General features: G+C 41.0%; 2 protein-coding genes across 2 annotated transcripts; both read left to right on the top strand.

Annotated features, from left to right (window-relative positions):
• The first annotated feature begins 4,194 nt into the window (after positions 1 to 4,194).
• On the top strand, positions 4,195 to 6,645 carry LOC118397824 (fibroblast growth factor 3-like). Its single transcript, XM_035792700.2, has 3 exons — positions 4,195 to 4,671; positions 5,140 to 5,243; positions 5,836 to 6,645. The coding sequence occupies exons 1-3, from the start codon at positions 4,395 to 4,397 to the stop codon at positions 6,238 to 6,240; spliced, it is 786 nt and encodes a 261-aa protein (XP_035648593.1). The 5' UTR covers positions 4,195 to 4,394; the 3' UTR covers positions 6,241 to 6,645.
• Positions 6,646 to 8,974: 2,329 nt separating this feature from the next.
• Positions 8,975 to 13,240, top strand: LOC118397825 (fibroblast growth factor 4B-like). Its single transcript, XM_035792701.2, has 3 exons — positions 8,975 to 9,596; positions 11,125 to 11,228; positions 11,598 to 13,240. Exons 1-3 carry the CDS (start codon positions 9,296 to 9,298, stop codon positions 11,772 to 11,774), a joined length of 582 nt encoding a protein of 193 aa, XP_035648594.1. The 5' UTR covers positions 8,975 to 9,295; the 3' UTR covers positions 11,775 to 13,240.
• Positions 13,241 to 16,625: the final 3,385 nt, after the last annotated feature.

Genomic DNA, 16,625 nt, shown 5'->3' on the forward strand with positions numbered 1-16,625 from the left:
ACCTCTACAGCCGTACGACTCTACAACCTTACAAACACTTAACTCTAGAGCCTTACAACTCTACAGTCGTACAACTCTACAGCCTTACAACCTCACAACTCTACAGCCTTACAACTCTACAACCTTACAAACACTTAACTCTAGAGCCTTACAACTCTACAGTCGTACAACTCTACAGCCTTACAACCTTACAACTCCACAACCTTGCAACTCTACAACCTTACAACCTTACAACCTAACAGCCTTACAGCCTAACAGCCATACAACCTAACAGTCTTACAGTATTACAGCCTTACAACCTAACAGCCTTACAACCTTACAAGCTTACAACTCTACAACCTTACAAGCTTACAACTCTACAACCTTACAACTCTACAACCTTACAACCTCACAACTCTACAGCCTTACAACCTCACATCTCTACAGCCTTACAATTCCTCAAACTTACAACTTTACAGCCTTACCACTCTACAGCCTTACAACCTTAAACTCTACAGCCTTGCAACTCTACAACCTTACAAACATACAACTCTACAGCCTTGCAACCTTACAAGCTTACACATCTACAGCCTTACAAGCTTACACCTCTACAGCCGTACAACTCTACAACCTTACAAGCTTACACCTCTACAGCCTTACAACTCTACAACCTTACAAACACTTAACTCTAGAGCCTTACAACTCTACAGTCGTACAACTCTACAGCCTTACAACTCCACAACCTTGCAACTCTACAACCTTACAACCTTACAACCTAACAGCCTTACAGCCTAACAGCCATACAACCTAACAGTCTTACAGTATTACAGCCTTACAACCTAACAGCCTTACAACCTAACAGCCTTACAGCCTTACAACCTTATAGCCTTCCAGCCCTACAAACTTAGAGCCTTACAACCTTACAACTACAGTCTTAAAACCGTATAGCCTTACAACCTGACAGCATTAGAGACTTACAACCTTCCAACCTTACAGTTTTACAACTCTACAGCCTTACAAATCTACAACCTTACAACTCTACAACATTACAACTCTACCACCTTACAACCTCAAAGCCTTAAAACTGTACAACTCTATATATGCACCAAGGACATTTTTGTTTTTTTTAAACACTTTTATTATTTTTCTTAGTCTTTTATTATTATTTTAATTTTTTCAAATGTATTATTATATATATATATATTTGTTTTTTTTTAAGCCTGTCACATCTGTGAATGTGGAATGTGTTTTGTTGGTTGATTGAAAAACAAGAACTTTAAATTGAAAAAAAAATCTCTTACAAAACGACAACCTTACATCAAATCAAATTTATTTATATAGCCCTTCGTACATCAGCTGATATCTCAAAGTGCTGTACAGAAACCCAGCCTAAAACCCCAAACAGCAAACAATGCAGGTGTAAAAGCACATCTCGACAGCCTTACAACTCCACAAACATACAACTCTATAGCCTTAAAACTCTAAAGTCTTACAACCTTACAACTCTACCACCTTACAACTCTACAACCTTACAACTCTACAGCCTTACAACTCTACAGCCTTAAAACTCTAAAGTCTTACAACCTTACAACTCTACAACCTTACAACTCTACAACCTTACAACTCTACAACCTTACAACTCTACAGCCTTAAAACTCTAAAGTCTTACAACCTTACAACTCTACAACCTTACAACTCTACAACCTTACAACTCTACAACCTTACATCTCGACAGCCTTACAACTCCACAAACATACAACTCGACAGCCTTACAACTCTACAAACATACAACTCTATAGCCTTAAAACTCTAAAGTCTTACAACCTTACAACTCTACAACCTTACAACTCTACAGCCTTACAAACGTACAACTCTACGGCCTTACAAGCTTACAACTCTACAGCCTTACAACCTTACAACTCTACAAGCCTTACAACTCTACAACCTTACACACATACAACTCTACAGCCTTACAGCTCTACATCCCTACAAATCTACAACCTTATAACCTTACAAATCTACAACCTTACAACCTTACAACTCTACAGCCTTACAACTCTACAGTCTTACAACCTCACATTTCTACAGCCTTACAACTCTACAGTCTTACAACCTCACATTTCTACAGCCTTACAACTCTACAGTCTTACAACCTCACAACTCTACAGCCTTACAACCTCACATCTCTACAGCCTTGCAACTCTACAGTCTTACAACCTCACAACTCTACAACCTTACAACTCTACAGCCTTACAACTCTACAGCCTTAAAACTCTAAAGTCTTACAACCTTACAAATCTACAGCCTTACAACCTTACAACTCTACAACCTTACCACTCTACAGCCTTACAACTCTACAGCCTTACAACTCTATAACCTTACAACTCTACAACCTTACAACCTTACAAATCTATAGCCTTTACAACTCTACAGTCTTACAACTCTACAGCCTCACAACCTTACAACTCTACAGCCTCACAACCTTACAACTCTACAGCCTCACAACCTTACAACTCTACAGCCTCACAACCTTACAACTCTCACACCAAACAACCCTAATGCCCATACCTTGATTGCCTACAACCCTAACCGGGCTGGTTACTTCAAAGGGCCTCATTTAACTATACTCTCAGTGAGAAACAGAGCTACAGGCTTGTAACAAACTACACCATACAGATATAGGATCTTAATTTGAGCCAGTTTGCTACAGCAGGGAAATGATCTTACAGCAAACAGGAAATGTACATTATTATGTTAATTATATTTCATGGATATTTTTTGTAGGGGTTGATACATTTTATGTTAGGGCAAATCAACTCTGACAATTTTAAGAGGAAATTACAAACTTTAGAAGCCTTTTTAAAACTTGACTGTGTGGCCAATAGGCATTTTATAAAGGGCAGGACAAATGATTGACACAATCCCATGAGTACTCTCTGTGCAGTATGCAATGTGGTCTATGGCTTCATGAGCAAGCACTCCGCTCCACTCTCACACAATCCCATGAGTACTCTCTGTGCAGTATGCAATGTGGTCTATGGCTTCATGAGCAAGCACTCCGCTCCACTCTCACACAATGCCAGGGGCATGATAGCTGTAATGATGGAGAGCTAATTATCAAGGCTGTAACCACAACGCTGCCAAGATCTAAGCAATTTCATCATGAGTAATTTACGGGTTAAACTCTGAGCTTCAGCAAACTTCAATATTTTACAGTGAACTATGAGTGTACGATAAAGAATGGTGGGAACCTGGAGTAACATTCTTTGGTGTAGCATCCAAGTGAAGCAGGCCAGTAACCAGAAGGTTTCTGGATCAAATCCTGGAAGTGGTGGAAGTGAGCTGGTAACTGAAGCTGCAATCAGGATACATCTGATTTTGTATCTGGCATCACAATATCAGATGCCACCTACTGCCATGTGCCCTTAAGTAAGGCACTTAACCAGCTCCAGGGGTGTTTCTCTGCAGTGGAACATGTGCTGCCTCCTCCAGATACTCATAGTGATATTGGCTTGTGTCGCAGATGGGGATCTGTGATACTCAGTCGACCTAAAGTTTCTGCACTAGCTTTTCGGTGGAGTGACTGGGTAAGATTCTCCTGGAGGGCAGTCACTTGTGTTTGCGAAGCAGACGTCCTGTGTTCGAGCCTCAGTATGAGCCAGTACCCACTAAGCAAGCGTCCTTTCCACTTGCAGTCTTTCTCCCATAAACCTACTCCATACTTCCATCTCTTCAAAATAGAAATGTGTTATTCCATAAGATTTATTTTGACACTGCAAAACAATGATAACATGTACGAATATCTTGACAGGGTGGTAGCCTATATATTATTTGTGGGAATACTTTTTAAAAAATGCACATATTTTGATCACTATGTCTGCCCTCTAAATAACATTATAGTGTCCAGCTGTTTGGAATGTGAAACTATTTCTGCCATCCTTACCAACTATGTCTTCGTTTTAGCATCTTTCCACCAACTGGGCAAGAGTTGGGAGTTTGAATTGACCAGGGGAATGCTGGTGTTGAAACCCATGCTGTAGGCTATAATTTTGGAATGTCTAATTGGCATTTTGGATCCATCAAAAGTAAAGCTGAGAGGAACACTCTGTCCTCAGATGGCTGGCTCGCCCTTTGTGATGCGGCTTTCAGCAATGAGCCTCTGTGTGTAATGTCATGTTTTATCCATCCATACCTAGTGCACTCTCATAGCGCACACAAGACCGTACCTTGACTTTCTCCGTCGTAACAATCAGGTTGACTGAAAGCGAGTTACTGTTGGCAAAACGAATGTATCTCAAGTGGATCCATTTTATCGGACTGGACTAATGGACTTACTAAGAATTCGATGGAAACTATTTTGTCTGTTTTTGTCAATCATGGAAAGGGACTAATATACTATTTTCGGCCATGACACAATGGTTATAATTCTGGTCTTGCTATTGGTGAATGTATTACACCCCAGTCACCAAAAGACTTGTTCTTCTTCAGTGGTAAGGACATCTACTCCGCAGAGTGTCGGTGGGCAGAGCTGTGTCCTCAGGCAGCGCAGGGATGCTGTGGGGCGCGGAGGAGTGTATGAGCACCTTGAGGGAGCACCGAGACACAGAAAGCTGTACTGTGCCACAAAATATCACTTACAAATACATCCCAATGGGAAAATAGATGGGACCCTGGAGGAGCATAACCCTTTCAGTGAGTACAGTATTATTTGCGTTCTTATTTCTGCCATGTTATATGCTATGCATATATTGAAGTTTATGTTCAGCCACTATAGAGGCTAAAGCCTAACAAGAATAGTCCCACGGTATACATGATTGGAAATAGTTTTAAAGTAGACATTCATGATTTCTCAGTTAAAACAGAGCTCTGTTTTACTTCTTACAAGTCGCGTGCATTATTATGGGGGTCGTTCCTATCCACTGTGCATTGGTAATTTGGTAGGCTACATTGGAGTGACCAGAACACTACCTGATGATGTAAAGTGTTACTGAAGTCTAACTAAAATCCATACAACATTGTTGTTGCATCCAACACAACTGTAGTGGTATCTACATTATAATAACATTGTTATTACACTGACATAAGTATCACTTGTCATTCCATGAAATGACAATAAATGTACTTTCTTTTTTTTATTGACTGAATTGTTTTCCAATTGAGGTATATTGGAGATCACAGCAGTGGATGTGGGACTGGTGATGATTAAAGGACTGTTCTCCGGGAGATATCTGGCCATGAACCAAAAAGGACGACTACATGCATCTGTAAATGAGACATGATCTCTGAGATCTTTCTTTGTTCTTCTGTCTGTCCTTGTGTCTGTCCTTGTGTCTGTCCTTGTGTCTGTCCTTGTGTCTGTCCTTGTGTCTGTCCTTCTGTCTGTCCTTCTGTCTGTCCTTCTGTCTGTCCTTCTGTCTGTCCTTCTGTCTGTCCTTGTGTCTGTCCTTCTGTCTGTCCTTCTGTCTGTCCTTCTGTCTGTCCTTCTGTCTGTCCTTCTGTCTGTCCTTGTGTCTGTCCTTGTGTCTGTCCTTGTGTCTGTCTGTCTGTCTGTCTGTCTGTCTGTCTGTCTGTCTGTCTGTCTGTCTGTCTGTCTGTCTGTCTGTCTGTCTGTCTGTCTGTCTGTCTGTCTGTCTGTCTGTCTGTCTGTCTGTCTGTCTGTCTGTCTGTCTGTCTGTCTGTCTGTCTGTCTGTCTGTCTGTCTGTCTGTATCTCTCTCTCTCTCTCTTTCTCTCTCTCTCTCTCTTTCTAATAATTGGATAATTGACTACCATTCATATACAGTCTCATTTCCATTGAGCACAGTGTTACATTTGGAAAAACTTTATTAGGTTTCAACTAAAGTCATTTTGTTCTCAGGCAGCATTCACCCAGGAGTGTGAGTTCATGGAGCGGATCCATGAGTTAGGCTACAACACCTACGCCTCCCGCCGCTACCGGACAACCCCACACTCCTCCTCAACAGGAAGTAGGCGAAGGGTGAGCGCTGGGAGGCTGTGGTATGTGTCAATCAATGGAAAGGGCCAGCCAAGGCGGGGCCTGAAGACCCGAAAGACAGAGAAGGCCTCCCTCTTCCTGCCTAGGGTCCTGGGCAACGAGGACCATGACATGGTTCACCTGTTGATCAACAGTAGTCTGGGGTACAGGCAGAATGCCCTCAGACTCACAGGGGAACAGGGCAGAGGAGATAGAGATGTGTCCATCTCCAGGGAGCTTGATGACAAGTCTCACTTGTCAGACACGTGGACTGTGGGAAGAGCATGACTGGTGACTGAGAGATACAAGCCCCCCCTGCCCTCATTTAAACCGGCATAATGATACTGTCCTGTGAATAAAGTGATCAGTGTCTCGAATATAATGTATCTTTGTACTCTTATTGTTAACTCACATTATCAAAAGTACATGCAGTTAATGTCTTGTATTTTTCTTGATGACTATTCCATAGGAAGATGTCTGGATGGATGCATGTGGATTTACACAATAATATAATGTACAAAAAAGCACTTGTACAATCAATGGCATATTGTCCTCTGTGACTCAGTTGGTAGAGCTTGATGCATGTCAGGCCAGGATTGTGGGTCCCATCCTGATGTACGTTACTTTGGGTAAAAGTGTTATATATTATGTGTATTACCATTGTGGTGTTAATTTATTTGCTTTTCATATCATAAACACATTTTCATTCAAAATTGCTTTTGCATTGTTTATCTACTGGTCTATATAACTCAATATTCATTCATCATGGCAGTCTAGATTTTTATTTAAGAATTGGGCTAATAGTCTAGAGTTTTGAGGAATTATCGGGTTGCCTGTGTAAACGCAGCCTTTGGGTTCTATTTTCAAGGTGTAGGATCGGTTCTGTTCATTAGTAGACACTGCACCCTAGGGGCAGCAAGTAAAATCACTTCTCTTCAGACGTTCTGTTCTCATTCAATTACATTCCAAGAGAGTAACTGTACTCTTTAAAATAAATATTTTAAGCTATTATTAGTTGACCAATTTCCCAATGACAACAGAAACGTAACGAAAGGAGCACAGATCATTCGTTATTGGAGTAAGGACAATGTAAGACAGTTGTAGGGCCTACTAATCTCAGTAATGTAGTCATAAATCACTTTCTTGACAAAAATCAGTGTATTTTATTATTTTAAATTACTGAAACAAGTGACGGACTGTGGCTTTAAAATACATTGTTTCACAGCCTGTGAAAAGTTGAACAAAGACATCCCGTCCAGCATAGATTTGACGATAACGCAAAACCACGTGGCTAAAATGCAGCACCATGGAGAGCAGCTGGATACGCGTATGTATAGGCTGGAATTCAGAAGCCTGAAATTATTATTCATATTTTGTCTCTTGCGTGATATATGGGTAAATATCAACAAACAACCGATCTAATAAAAATCTAAAAGACTGTGTTGGAAGTGTAATTCTTGCAAAGCAATTAATTACCTAAACCTGAAGATTTTCAGACTTTTTTTCAAGTATCAAATAAAATAAGTAGGCTTTCTAAATATCAGAGTAAAGGCTAATATTTTTATTGGGACGTGCGTTTGCGTTAAACATTTACTCTGAACCGATTCCAAAGCAATATTGTTGGACGTTTAGTACCAAAAACACATTTTAAACATCAAATAAAGTTTTGCCAAAGTAATGGACCGTTTTGACTAACTCGGGACCACGTTATATCAAAAGTGAATATAGATTTATCAGTGGAGGCTGCTGAGGGGAGGATGCTCATAATAATGTCTGGAAAGGAGCTAATGGAATGGTAACAAAGAAATGGAACCCATGTGTTTGATGTATTTGATACCATTCCACTCATTCCACTCTAGCCATTAAAATGAGCCTCTCCTCCCCAATGAAGGTGCCACCAACCTCCTGTGGATTTAATATAGTTTCTTACGTGGCCCTCATCTTTGTTTTATGTATAATTTGACAATTAGCCGCAATTTTTCCACTAGTAATTCGCCAGCTTGAAATAATGAAATTATGTTTGTGAACAGGTGCATAAGTCGCTGCGCCTCACGCCCCAATTGACACCTCTATGTCATTCCGGTTGTGTATTACACTGGCAAAGTGGTAATAGGCTTTCCAAGGTGTGGACGGTCACACATACGGTTCAAACCTCGAGCAAACCTTTGATATAACATTTTATTTAACTTTATGGACGTGCATTGATATTGCATGGGTGGTTTACGCATCACTGGCCACCATGGGCCAGAAGTTGAGTCTAATAATGGATATCTCCAACATCCGGTGCGTAAAGCCTTGGAACCTTGTGCGTAATCGCTTGGTACAGTCTGGGGGTTTTACATTGTGTTTAGCTGATCAGAAGAACAGAAGATTACTGGATCAGATTATTGTAGATCCCTCATCCCTATGGCAGGAGGCTTGGGTTGATAATGTCACCAACCTTGTTAAGATGCTAAAGTATTTGTCTTGCATCAAAATAATACAATTATAACCTTATTGTTGATATTGTTCCATTTAAATAATAGTTTTCTGTCCGCCTGTCTCTTATTTCCATTATTGTAAAAGTAGGAAATTCCACTAAAGTGCTGTTGTTTTCCTGTTATGGTTTCATTTATAGCACTGTCTACTGTGCTGCTGCCTTTTCAGCTTCCTATTCTGCATCCTGCAATACATTTGTTTTATTTCAGACGATATCGGAGGAAGTTTAAGACAACGATCCCATGCGTAATTCATCCTGTCGCCTGGACACGCATTGAGAAGCCTGGGAAGAGCAAGATAAAGACACTATATACAGGCTGGGAAAACGTTTTATATAGGTTACATGTGTCAGCTCACACTAACATTACAGTCAATACATCAACAGAGCGCATTGAATTGCTTGCCCACCGCCACTCCGATATCAAAGAGCACAAGAAAGGGAGGTGGTTTTCTCATGACTTTGCGTCGAAGGTTATTCCGACTCTAAGAGTTGAGAGCAACATTTTGGTACAGTAGGTGGCGTGTGATATAATTTCGGAGCACATATAAGTATCGTCAGGAGAGGAGATACATGGCCAGGTCCTGCAATACGACTGACAACACACAACTCCTACACAAAGCAACTCGGAATAGAGTAATACAAAAAAAACAGCGGAGCCATTGAAGTAGCCTACAGAAAAGACTTCATGCAGACTCAGAAATAAGTTAACTTTTTCACTGGATAGACTAGTGAGGCTCACTGAGTCCCACAGTCTCCACAACTTTTTTTTGTCAACCTGTGAGCACCACGGACAGGGGAAAGGGGATTTGGGGAATTGTAAAACCTCTTCAAACACGTTAGACAGCACTGACCGAAAGCACAGGGATGTCTGTCCACGCGTCCTGGCTACCAGTACCGCTGCTGGTGTGGGGACTAGTGTGTACCTCAGTGCGCACTGCCCCGTTTGCGGGTAGGCAGACCGACACTACAGAGCGCCATTGGGAAACCCTCTACTCTCGCTCACTGGCTCGAAACCCATGGGAAAAAAGAGAAATCAACCGAGACGGTGACTATCTTACAGGCATCAAAAGACTTCGGCGTCTATACTGCAATGTCGGCATTGGGTTTCATATTCAAGTTTTACCAGACGGAAAGATAACTGGAATACATAACGAAAATAGATACAGTAAGGTCATTTTCATGCTTTTATTGAACTCATAATCTCCTGCGCCAATTGTTTGATGCCCCTCTCTTGGTCTGCAACCTGTTTGTGTCATGCGCCACCACTTTGGAACTTCATATTATGGGATGGAGTTGTGTGAATGGGCACCATGCCAACCTGAGCATAATACTGTGTTTGATTAGGCTACTAGCAAATTGACGTCACATGGATGTTCGTGTTATTGTCCCATGTGACTACAGTGGATGGATGCAACGGTGTGTTTAAGCCAAGAGTGATTTTTCTTTTCGGCTCCTTTGCAAGGCTTTGATTAAGGCGCCTCCTTGAACAACTTTCGCAGGTCTTTTTTTTCCAAATAAAAAGGCTTCGGGACATGTTTCTGAAATGTCAAAAGGAATCAGGGATGATACCAGATCTGAGAGTGGATGGGGGGGGTTCGCAAACACACTCACTTTAAAAATGTACTATTTTATTAAAACGTTAAAAATAATCTCTCTAACCAAGTGGATTATTTATCTTTAGGCTCCCCTACTGGTATATATAAAACAGTTTATAGATCTAACTTCATTCGAGTATATATTTAACTTTTTCTAAATCACAAAATATTAGATCAAAATGCCTCAGAATCGTTTCTTTGGAGTGACTTAAAAAGTTGATATGACACAGATGAAATGTTTAATTGACAAGACTAGTAGCATCCAGGGAAAGTGTTGAAAAAACCCATGATGTGGTTTCTGTGAGAATTACAGGAGGGGAGTGTTTATCAATATATTGGTGTGATGTTAGGTCAGTTATTTTCCATTATATTTATTTTTTATTTAACTAGGCAAGTCAGTTAATAAGAACAAATTCTTATTTACAATGACTGCCTACCCTGGCCAAACCTGGACGGCGCTTGGCCAATGGGACTCCCATTCACAGCTGGATGCGATGCAGCCTGGATTCAAACCAGGACCTGCAGTGACACCTCTTGCACTGAGATGCAGTGCTTTAGACCACGCGGGAGCCTGGGTATTATGGAGAATAGACTAGTCATCATAATACATTATGGTATTAAGTCCAGTAGTGTATAAAGTCAGAACCCATTGGAAAATATTGACTATTTTTCTCTTCTTTCCTCACAAATGAGTTTATGTGAATACATTTATTTTTAAACAATCCTCAAATAGAGCCAGAGAGACAAGACAAAGTTGTTGTGTTTTTTTATCTTGTTTTATTGTGCAATCCCAATGTAGGCAATTTAATGAAAAGTCCAACCTGTTACTGGGTACTTGACTGAAAGGAAGTCTACATCATATTTAGCCTAGGCCTATTCGATGCTCCAATTCATCATCTAGTATCAAGGGAGGAAAGCATCATTTCCTTGCAGGATGTTCCAGTACCAGTTTGAACAGAGACCTAAACAGACCTGTCTACTGCGGTTGTCCTTATCTTCTCTGTCTCGTTTTACAACACAATGGATTATAAACAACTTCGTTTTGGTGTAGATAAGTACTGTGTAAACATAGCAGTGATATTCTTTGTCTCATTTCAGGTCTCCTTGAGATATCACCTGTGGAGAGAGGGGTTGTGACGCTCTTTGGCATCCGAAGTGGTATGTTTCTGGCCATGAACAGCAAAGGGAAGCTCTATGGATCTGTAAGTACACATGACATGTTTTCTTGGATGTATTTCTACGTCACAACTTACTTTGCTTCGTGAGAGATCTCCACAGCAAAATGATAGTCAATGTCTTGGCATGCCTGTACATGTTTTGTAGCTTGTGAACGTCATAGTACACTACACCACAGATGCATTCAATACAAGGTGTAGACATTTCCTTTCCCTAGACTCCATGACATGTACAGTACCCTACATGGTAATATGGAATTGTCTAAAAAATCCCAAGTGTTGAGATTGACATGCGTGATTGGCGTCATTTGGCCAACAGAGCTTCGTTATAGTCTACGGTACATTGGATTATTTTTAAGGTAAATATTAACCTCTCTTCTCTCATCCCTTCTCCAGGGTCATTACAATGATGAGTGCAAGTTCAAGGAGAATCTCTTGGCAAATAACTACAATGCTTATGAGTCAGCAGCTCACGCAGGGATGTATATTGGATTGAGTAAGACTGGCAAAACCAAAAAAGGAAATCGAGTTACACCAGCTATGACAGTGACACACTTCTTACCAAGGATCTGAATGACTCCAATGAGACTGTACCTTCAACAAGGGTAGAGGAGAGAGACTGGAAAACAATGCACTTTCAAATGTTTTTCTAGAGTGAGATATTTAAGTTATTTATTTATGATTCCTGAGAATGTTTATATTTTGGGAAAGTGGAGTAATGTAGAAAGAGGGGATGAATAATGACAATTGTTTTGTTTTTGCTGCTATGTGTCTTCAGATGAGTGCTTTTTTTTAAGAGTAAAATTGATTTTGCACTTTTTTTTAATGAACTGTTGCGCAGCAAAGGTTGTGCAGTAAGCATTGTTATCCTACTTGTACTACTTTGAAAGGAATTGGAGACCCACATTTGTCAGATTTGTGTCTCGGCATCAAAAAGGAAGATGATGATGGCATGTCCAAACCATTCAGTTCAGTACTGGTCCCATTATTTTTTCATTCCTAATTGATTTAGTGTTTTACTACCTCATTATGGAGCTGCAAGGAGGGATTGTGTTGTTGCTGTTGTCTTGTCTTTCTGAGCATGACGTACAGTATGACGCAACCACGCTTCTCCACTTTACAATTCACCCGACACTGGATATCACTGATGAGATTGAATAGAGAGGAACCCAATCAGAGAGAGGGAATCGGAGTTCAGATTAGCACATCTGTTAACCCTGGTCTAAGTTTGAACTATATTTTTGTTGTGCGCATGTCTGGTTAAAACTCTTTTCATAAATAACAAATGCACACACCAATGACTGGACCCTCTACTGCCACATTAGTGATTATTATAACTTTATATACATATATAAAGTTATCTATGACATTGTCACGTTGTAAGGTTTCCTGTATTTCAAATATATGTCTTGTTGTACTCAATGCCTGGTATGTGCAAATTAAACAAAGAAGAATGTAATTTCTTGTTTGGCACAGTGGATGCAGAAAATGTACATATAATGTAAACTGAAACAGGGCTCTATTCAGTCTGTATCGCTGAAGCATTACAAATTAGGATCTTCATTTGAGCTAGTTTGTTACAGCAGGACAATGATCCTGCAGCAATGAACATTTTTGTAGGTGTTGATGCATTGTTCGTAAGGGAACTTCAGAAGACTTTTTCAACCTCAAATATGCTAAAAGTTTCAAATGTCTTGCATTGCAGGAAAGGGTGGTCGAATTAAGATTCTACATCTCTATGCAGTGTTTAATGTGAGTGCAGTCTCTGTTAACGCGGGAACATTGCTTTTAAATTTCTGAACTTCCGTGGTACGGATTGAATAGAGCAGTAGATGTGTTTCTTACTGTGGTCATTAATATTATCCCTTGTGATATTCTGCGTTCAGTTCACAATTATGTTATGTCCCCTTATGTTATGCATTTCATGTAGCTTATACAGTATGTATCAACATTATGTCTGTAGTTTTATACAGGTCCTGTTCAACATTATGGTGTATGTGCTGTGCATATTAGGAAAGTAAATAAATAAATTGTGTTCTGCAGCACCCTATCTATCAAGCTAATACTTAAGTTCAAGTCAACCTAAAAAAAAAACGCTGTGTCGGTGAATCATGCCAACCTCGCTCGATAGTTTACAAACACACTACCAGTCAAAAGTTTTGACACACCTACTCATTTAAGGGGTTTTCTTTATTTTTTACTATTTTCTACATTGTGGAATAATAGTGAAGACATCAACACTATGAAATAACACATATGGAATCATGTAGTAACCAAAAACATGTTAAACACACCCAAATACTTTTTATATTTAAGATTCTTCAAAGTAGCTACCGTTTGCCTTGATGACAGCTTTGCACACTCTTGGCATTCTCTCAACCAGCTTCATGAGCTAGTCACCTGGAATGCATTTCAAATAACAAGTGTGCCTTGTTAAAAGATCATTTGTGGAATTCTTTCCTTCTTAATGAGTTTGAGCCAATCAGTTGTGTTGTGACAAGGTAGGTGTTGTATACAGAAGATAGCCCTATTTGGTAAAAGACCAAGTCCATATAATGGCAAGAACAGCTCAAATAAGCAAAGAGACACGACAGTCCATCATTGCTTTAAGACATGAAGTTCAGTCAATCCAGAAAATATCAAGAACTTTGAATGTTTCTTAAAGTGCAGTCACAAAAACCATCAAGCGCTATAATGAAACGTGCTCTCATGAGGACCGCCACAGGAAAAGAAGACTCAGAGTTACCTCTGCTGCAGAGGATAAGTTTTTTTAGAGTTAACTGCACCTCAGATTGCAGGCCAAATAGATGCTTCACAGAGTTCAAGTAACCAACACATCTCAACATCAACAGTTCAGAGGAGACTGCATGAATCAAGCCTTCATGGTGGAATTGCTGCAAAGAAACCACTACTAAAGGACACCAATAAGAAGAAGAGACGTGCTTGGGCTAAGGACAGTGGAACATTTTTGGTTCCAAGTGCTGTGCGGATGATATCCATTTGTGTTTACGCACCGTGAAGCATGGAGGAGGAGGTGTATTGCTGTGTGGGTGCTTTCCTGGTAACACTATCAGTGATTTATTTAGAATTCAAGGCACACAACCAGCATGGCTATTAGAGCATTCTGCAGCGATAAGCCATTCCATCTGGTTTGCGTTAAGTGGGACTATCGTTTGTTTTTCAACAGGACAATGACCCATCACACCTCCAGGCTGTGTAAGGCCTATTTGACCAAGAAGGAGAGTGATGGACTGCTGCATCAGATGACCTGGCCTCCACAATCAAATCAAATCAAATGTATTTATATAGCCCTTCTTGCATCAGCTGATATCTCAAAGTGCTGTACAGAAACCCAGCCTAAAACCCCAAAACAGCAAGCAATGCAGGTGTAGAAGCACGATGGCGAGGAAAAACTCCCTAGAAAGGCCTAGAGAAAAAAAAACTAGAGAAGAACCAGGCTACGAGGGGCGACCAGTCCTCTTCTGGCTGTGCCGGGTGGAGATTATAACAGAACATGGCCAAGTTGTTCAAATGTTCATAAATGACCATTATGGTCAAATAATAATAATCACAGTAGTTGTCGAGGGTGCAACAAGTCCGCACCTCAGGAGTAAATGTCAGTTGGCTTTTCATAGCCGATCATTAAGAGTATCTCTACCGCTCCTGCTGTCTGGTGAACAGGTCAGGGTTCCATAGCCGCAGGCAGAACAGTTGAAACTGGAGCAGCAGCACAGCCAGGTGGACTGAGGACAGCAAGGAGTCATCACGCCAGGTAGTCCTGAGGCATGGTCCTAGGGCTCAGGTCCTCCGAGAGAGAGAGAGAAAGAAAGAAAGAGAGAATTAGAGAGAGCATACTTAAATTCACACAGGACACCGGATAAGACAGGAGAAGTACTCCAGATATAACAGACTGACGCTAGCCCCCCGACACATAAACTACTGCAGAGTAAATACTGGAGGCTGAGACAGGAGGGGTCAGACGACACTGTGGCCCCATCCGATGATACCCCCGGACAGGGCCAAACAGGCAGGATATAACCCTACCCACTTTGCCAAAGCACAGCCCCCACACCACTAGAGGGATATCTTCAACCACCAACTTACCATCCTTAGACAAGTCAGGGTAGCCTAGTGGTTAGAGCGTTGGACTAGTAACCGCAAGGTTGCAAGTTCAGATCCCTGAGCTGACAAGGTACAAATCTGTTGTTCTGCCCCTGAACAGGCAGTTAACCCACTGTTCCTAGACTCTCGTTGAAAATACGAATTAGTTCTTAACTGACTTGCCTAGTTAAATAAATAAAAAATAGCCCACAAACATCTCCGCCTCAGCACAACCCAAGAGGGGGTGCCAACCCAGACAGGAAGATCACGTCAGTGACTCAACCCACTCAAGTGACGCACCACTCCTAGGGACAGCATGGAAGAGCACCAGTAAGCCAGTGACTCAGCCCCTGTAATAGGGTTAGAGACAGAGAATCCCAGTGGAGAGAGGGGAACCGGCCAGGCAGAGACAGCAAGGGCGGTTCGTTGCTCCAGAGCCTTTCCCTTCACACTCCTGGGCCAGATCATATGACCTACTGAAGAGATGAGTCTTCAGTAAAGACTTAAAGGTTGAGAATGAGTCTGTGTCTCTCACATGGGTAGGCAGACCATTCCATAAAAATTGAGCTCTATAGGAGAAAACCCTGCCTCCAGCTGTTTGCTTAGAAATTCTAGGGACAATTAGGAGGCCTGCGTCTTGTGACCCAAGGCAAGTGCTGTGAGTCGTTCCAATCATCCGACCTCAACCCATTTGGGATGAGTTGGACTGCAGAATGTAGGAAAGGCAGCCAATAAGTGCTCAGTATATGTGGGAACTCCTTCAAGACGGTTGGAAAAGCATTCCAGGTGAAGGTGGTTTAACTGCCTGTTCAGGGGCAGAACAAAGTTTCTTTGAAGATTCTTCAAAGTATCCACCCTTTGCCTTGATGACATACTTTGAAGAATCTCAAATATAAAATATGTGTGCAATTTCATAGTTTTGAGCAACGAACCACCCTTGCTTATTTTTTTTTATTTTTTCTTTATTTTACTAGGCAAGTCAGTTAAGAACAAATTCTTATTTTCAATGACGGCCTAGGAACAGTGGGTTAACTGCCTGTTCAGGGGCAGAACGACAGATTTTGTACCTTGTCAGCTAGGGGATTTGAACTTGCAACCTTTCGGTTACTAGTCCAATGCTCTAACCACTAGACTACCCTGCCACCCCATTCTACAATGTAGAAAATTGTAAAAATAAAGAATGAATGAATAGCTGTGTCCAAACTTTTGACTGGTACTGCATATCAAATAGACACATATCACAGATAATTTGTCCATACCAACGACTCACAGCACTTGTGGAATTCAGAAAGCTCTTTCAAGTAGGCCTACTGATTGGGGCAA

The sequence above is a fragment of the Oncorhynchus keta genome, chromosome 17 (assembly GCF_023373465.1).
Source record: "Oncorhynchus keta strain PuntledgeMale-10-30-2019 chromosome 17, Oket_V2, whole genome shotgun sequence".
Lineage (NCBI taxonomy): Eukaryota > Metazoa > Chordata > Actinopteri > Salmoniformes > Salmonidae > Oncorhynchus > Oncorhynchus keta.

Excerpts from the sequence above, each read along its gene's own strand:
- LOC118397824 (XM_035792700.2), top strand. The coding sequence starts at position 4,395 with ATGGTTATAATTCTGGTCTTGCTATTGGTGAATGTATTACACCCCAGT. Across the intron at positions 4,672-5,139 it reads GGAGGAGCATAACCCTTTCA|GTATATTGGAGATCACAGCA; the intron begins GTGAGTACAGTA and ends TTTCCAATTGAG. Across the intron at positions 5,244-5,835 it reads AAGGACGACTACATGCATCT|GCAGCATTCACCCAGGAGTG; the intron begins GTAAATGAGACA and ends TTTTGTTCTCAG.
- LOC118397825 (XM_035792701.2), top strand. The coding sequence starts at position 9,296 with ATGTCTGTCCACGCGTCCTGGCTACCAGTACCGCTGCTGGTGTGGGGA. Across the intron at positions 9,597-11,124 it reads ACATAACGAAAATAGATACA|GTCTCCTTGAGATATCACCT; the intron begins GTAAGGTCATTT and ends GTCTCATTTCAG. Across the intron at positions 11,229-11,597 it reads AAGGGAAGCTCTATGGATCT|GGTCATTACAATGATGAGTG; the intron begins GTAAGTACACAT and ends TCCCTTCTCCAG.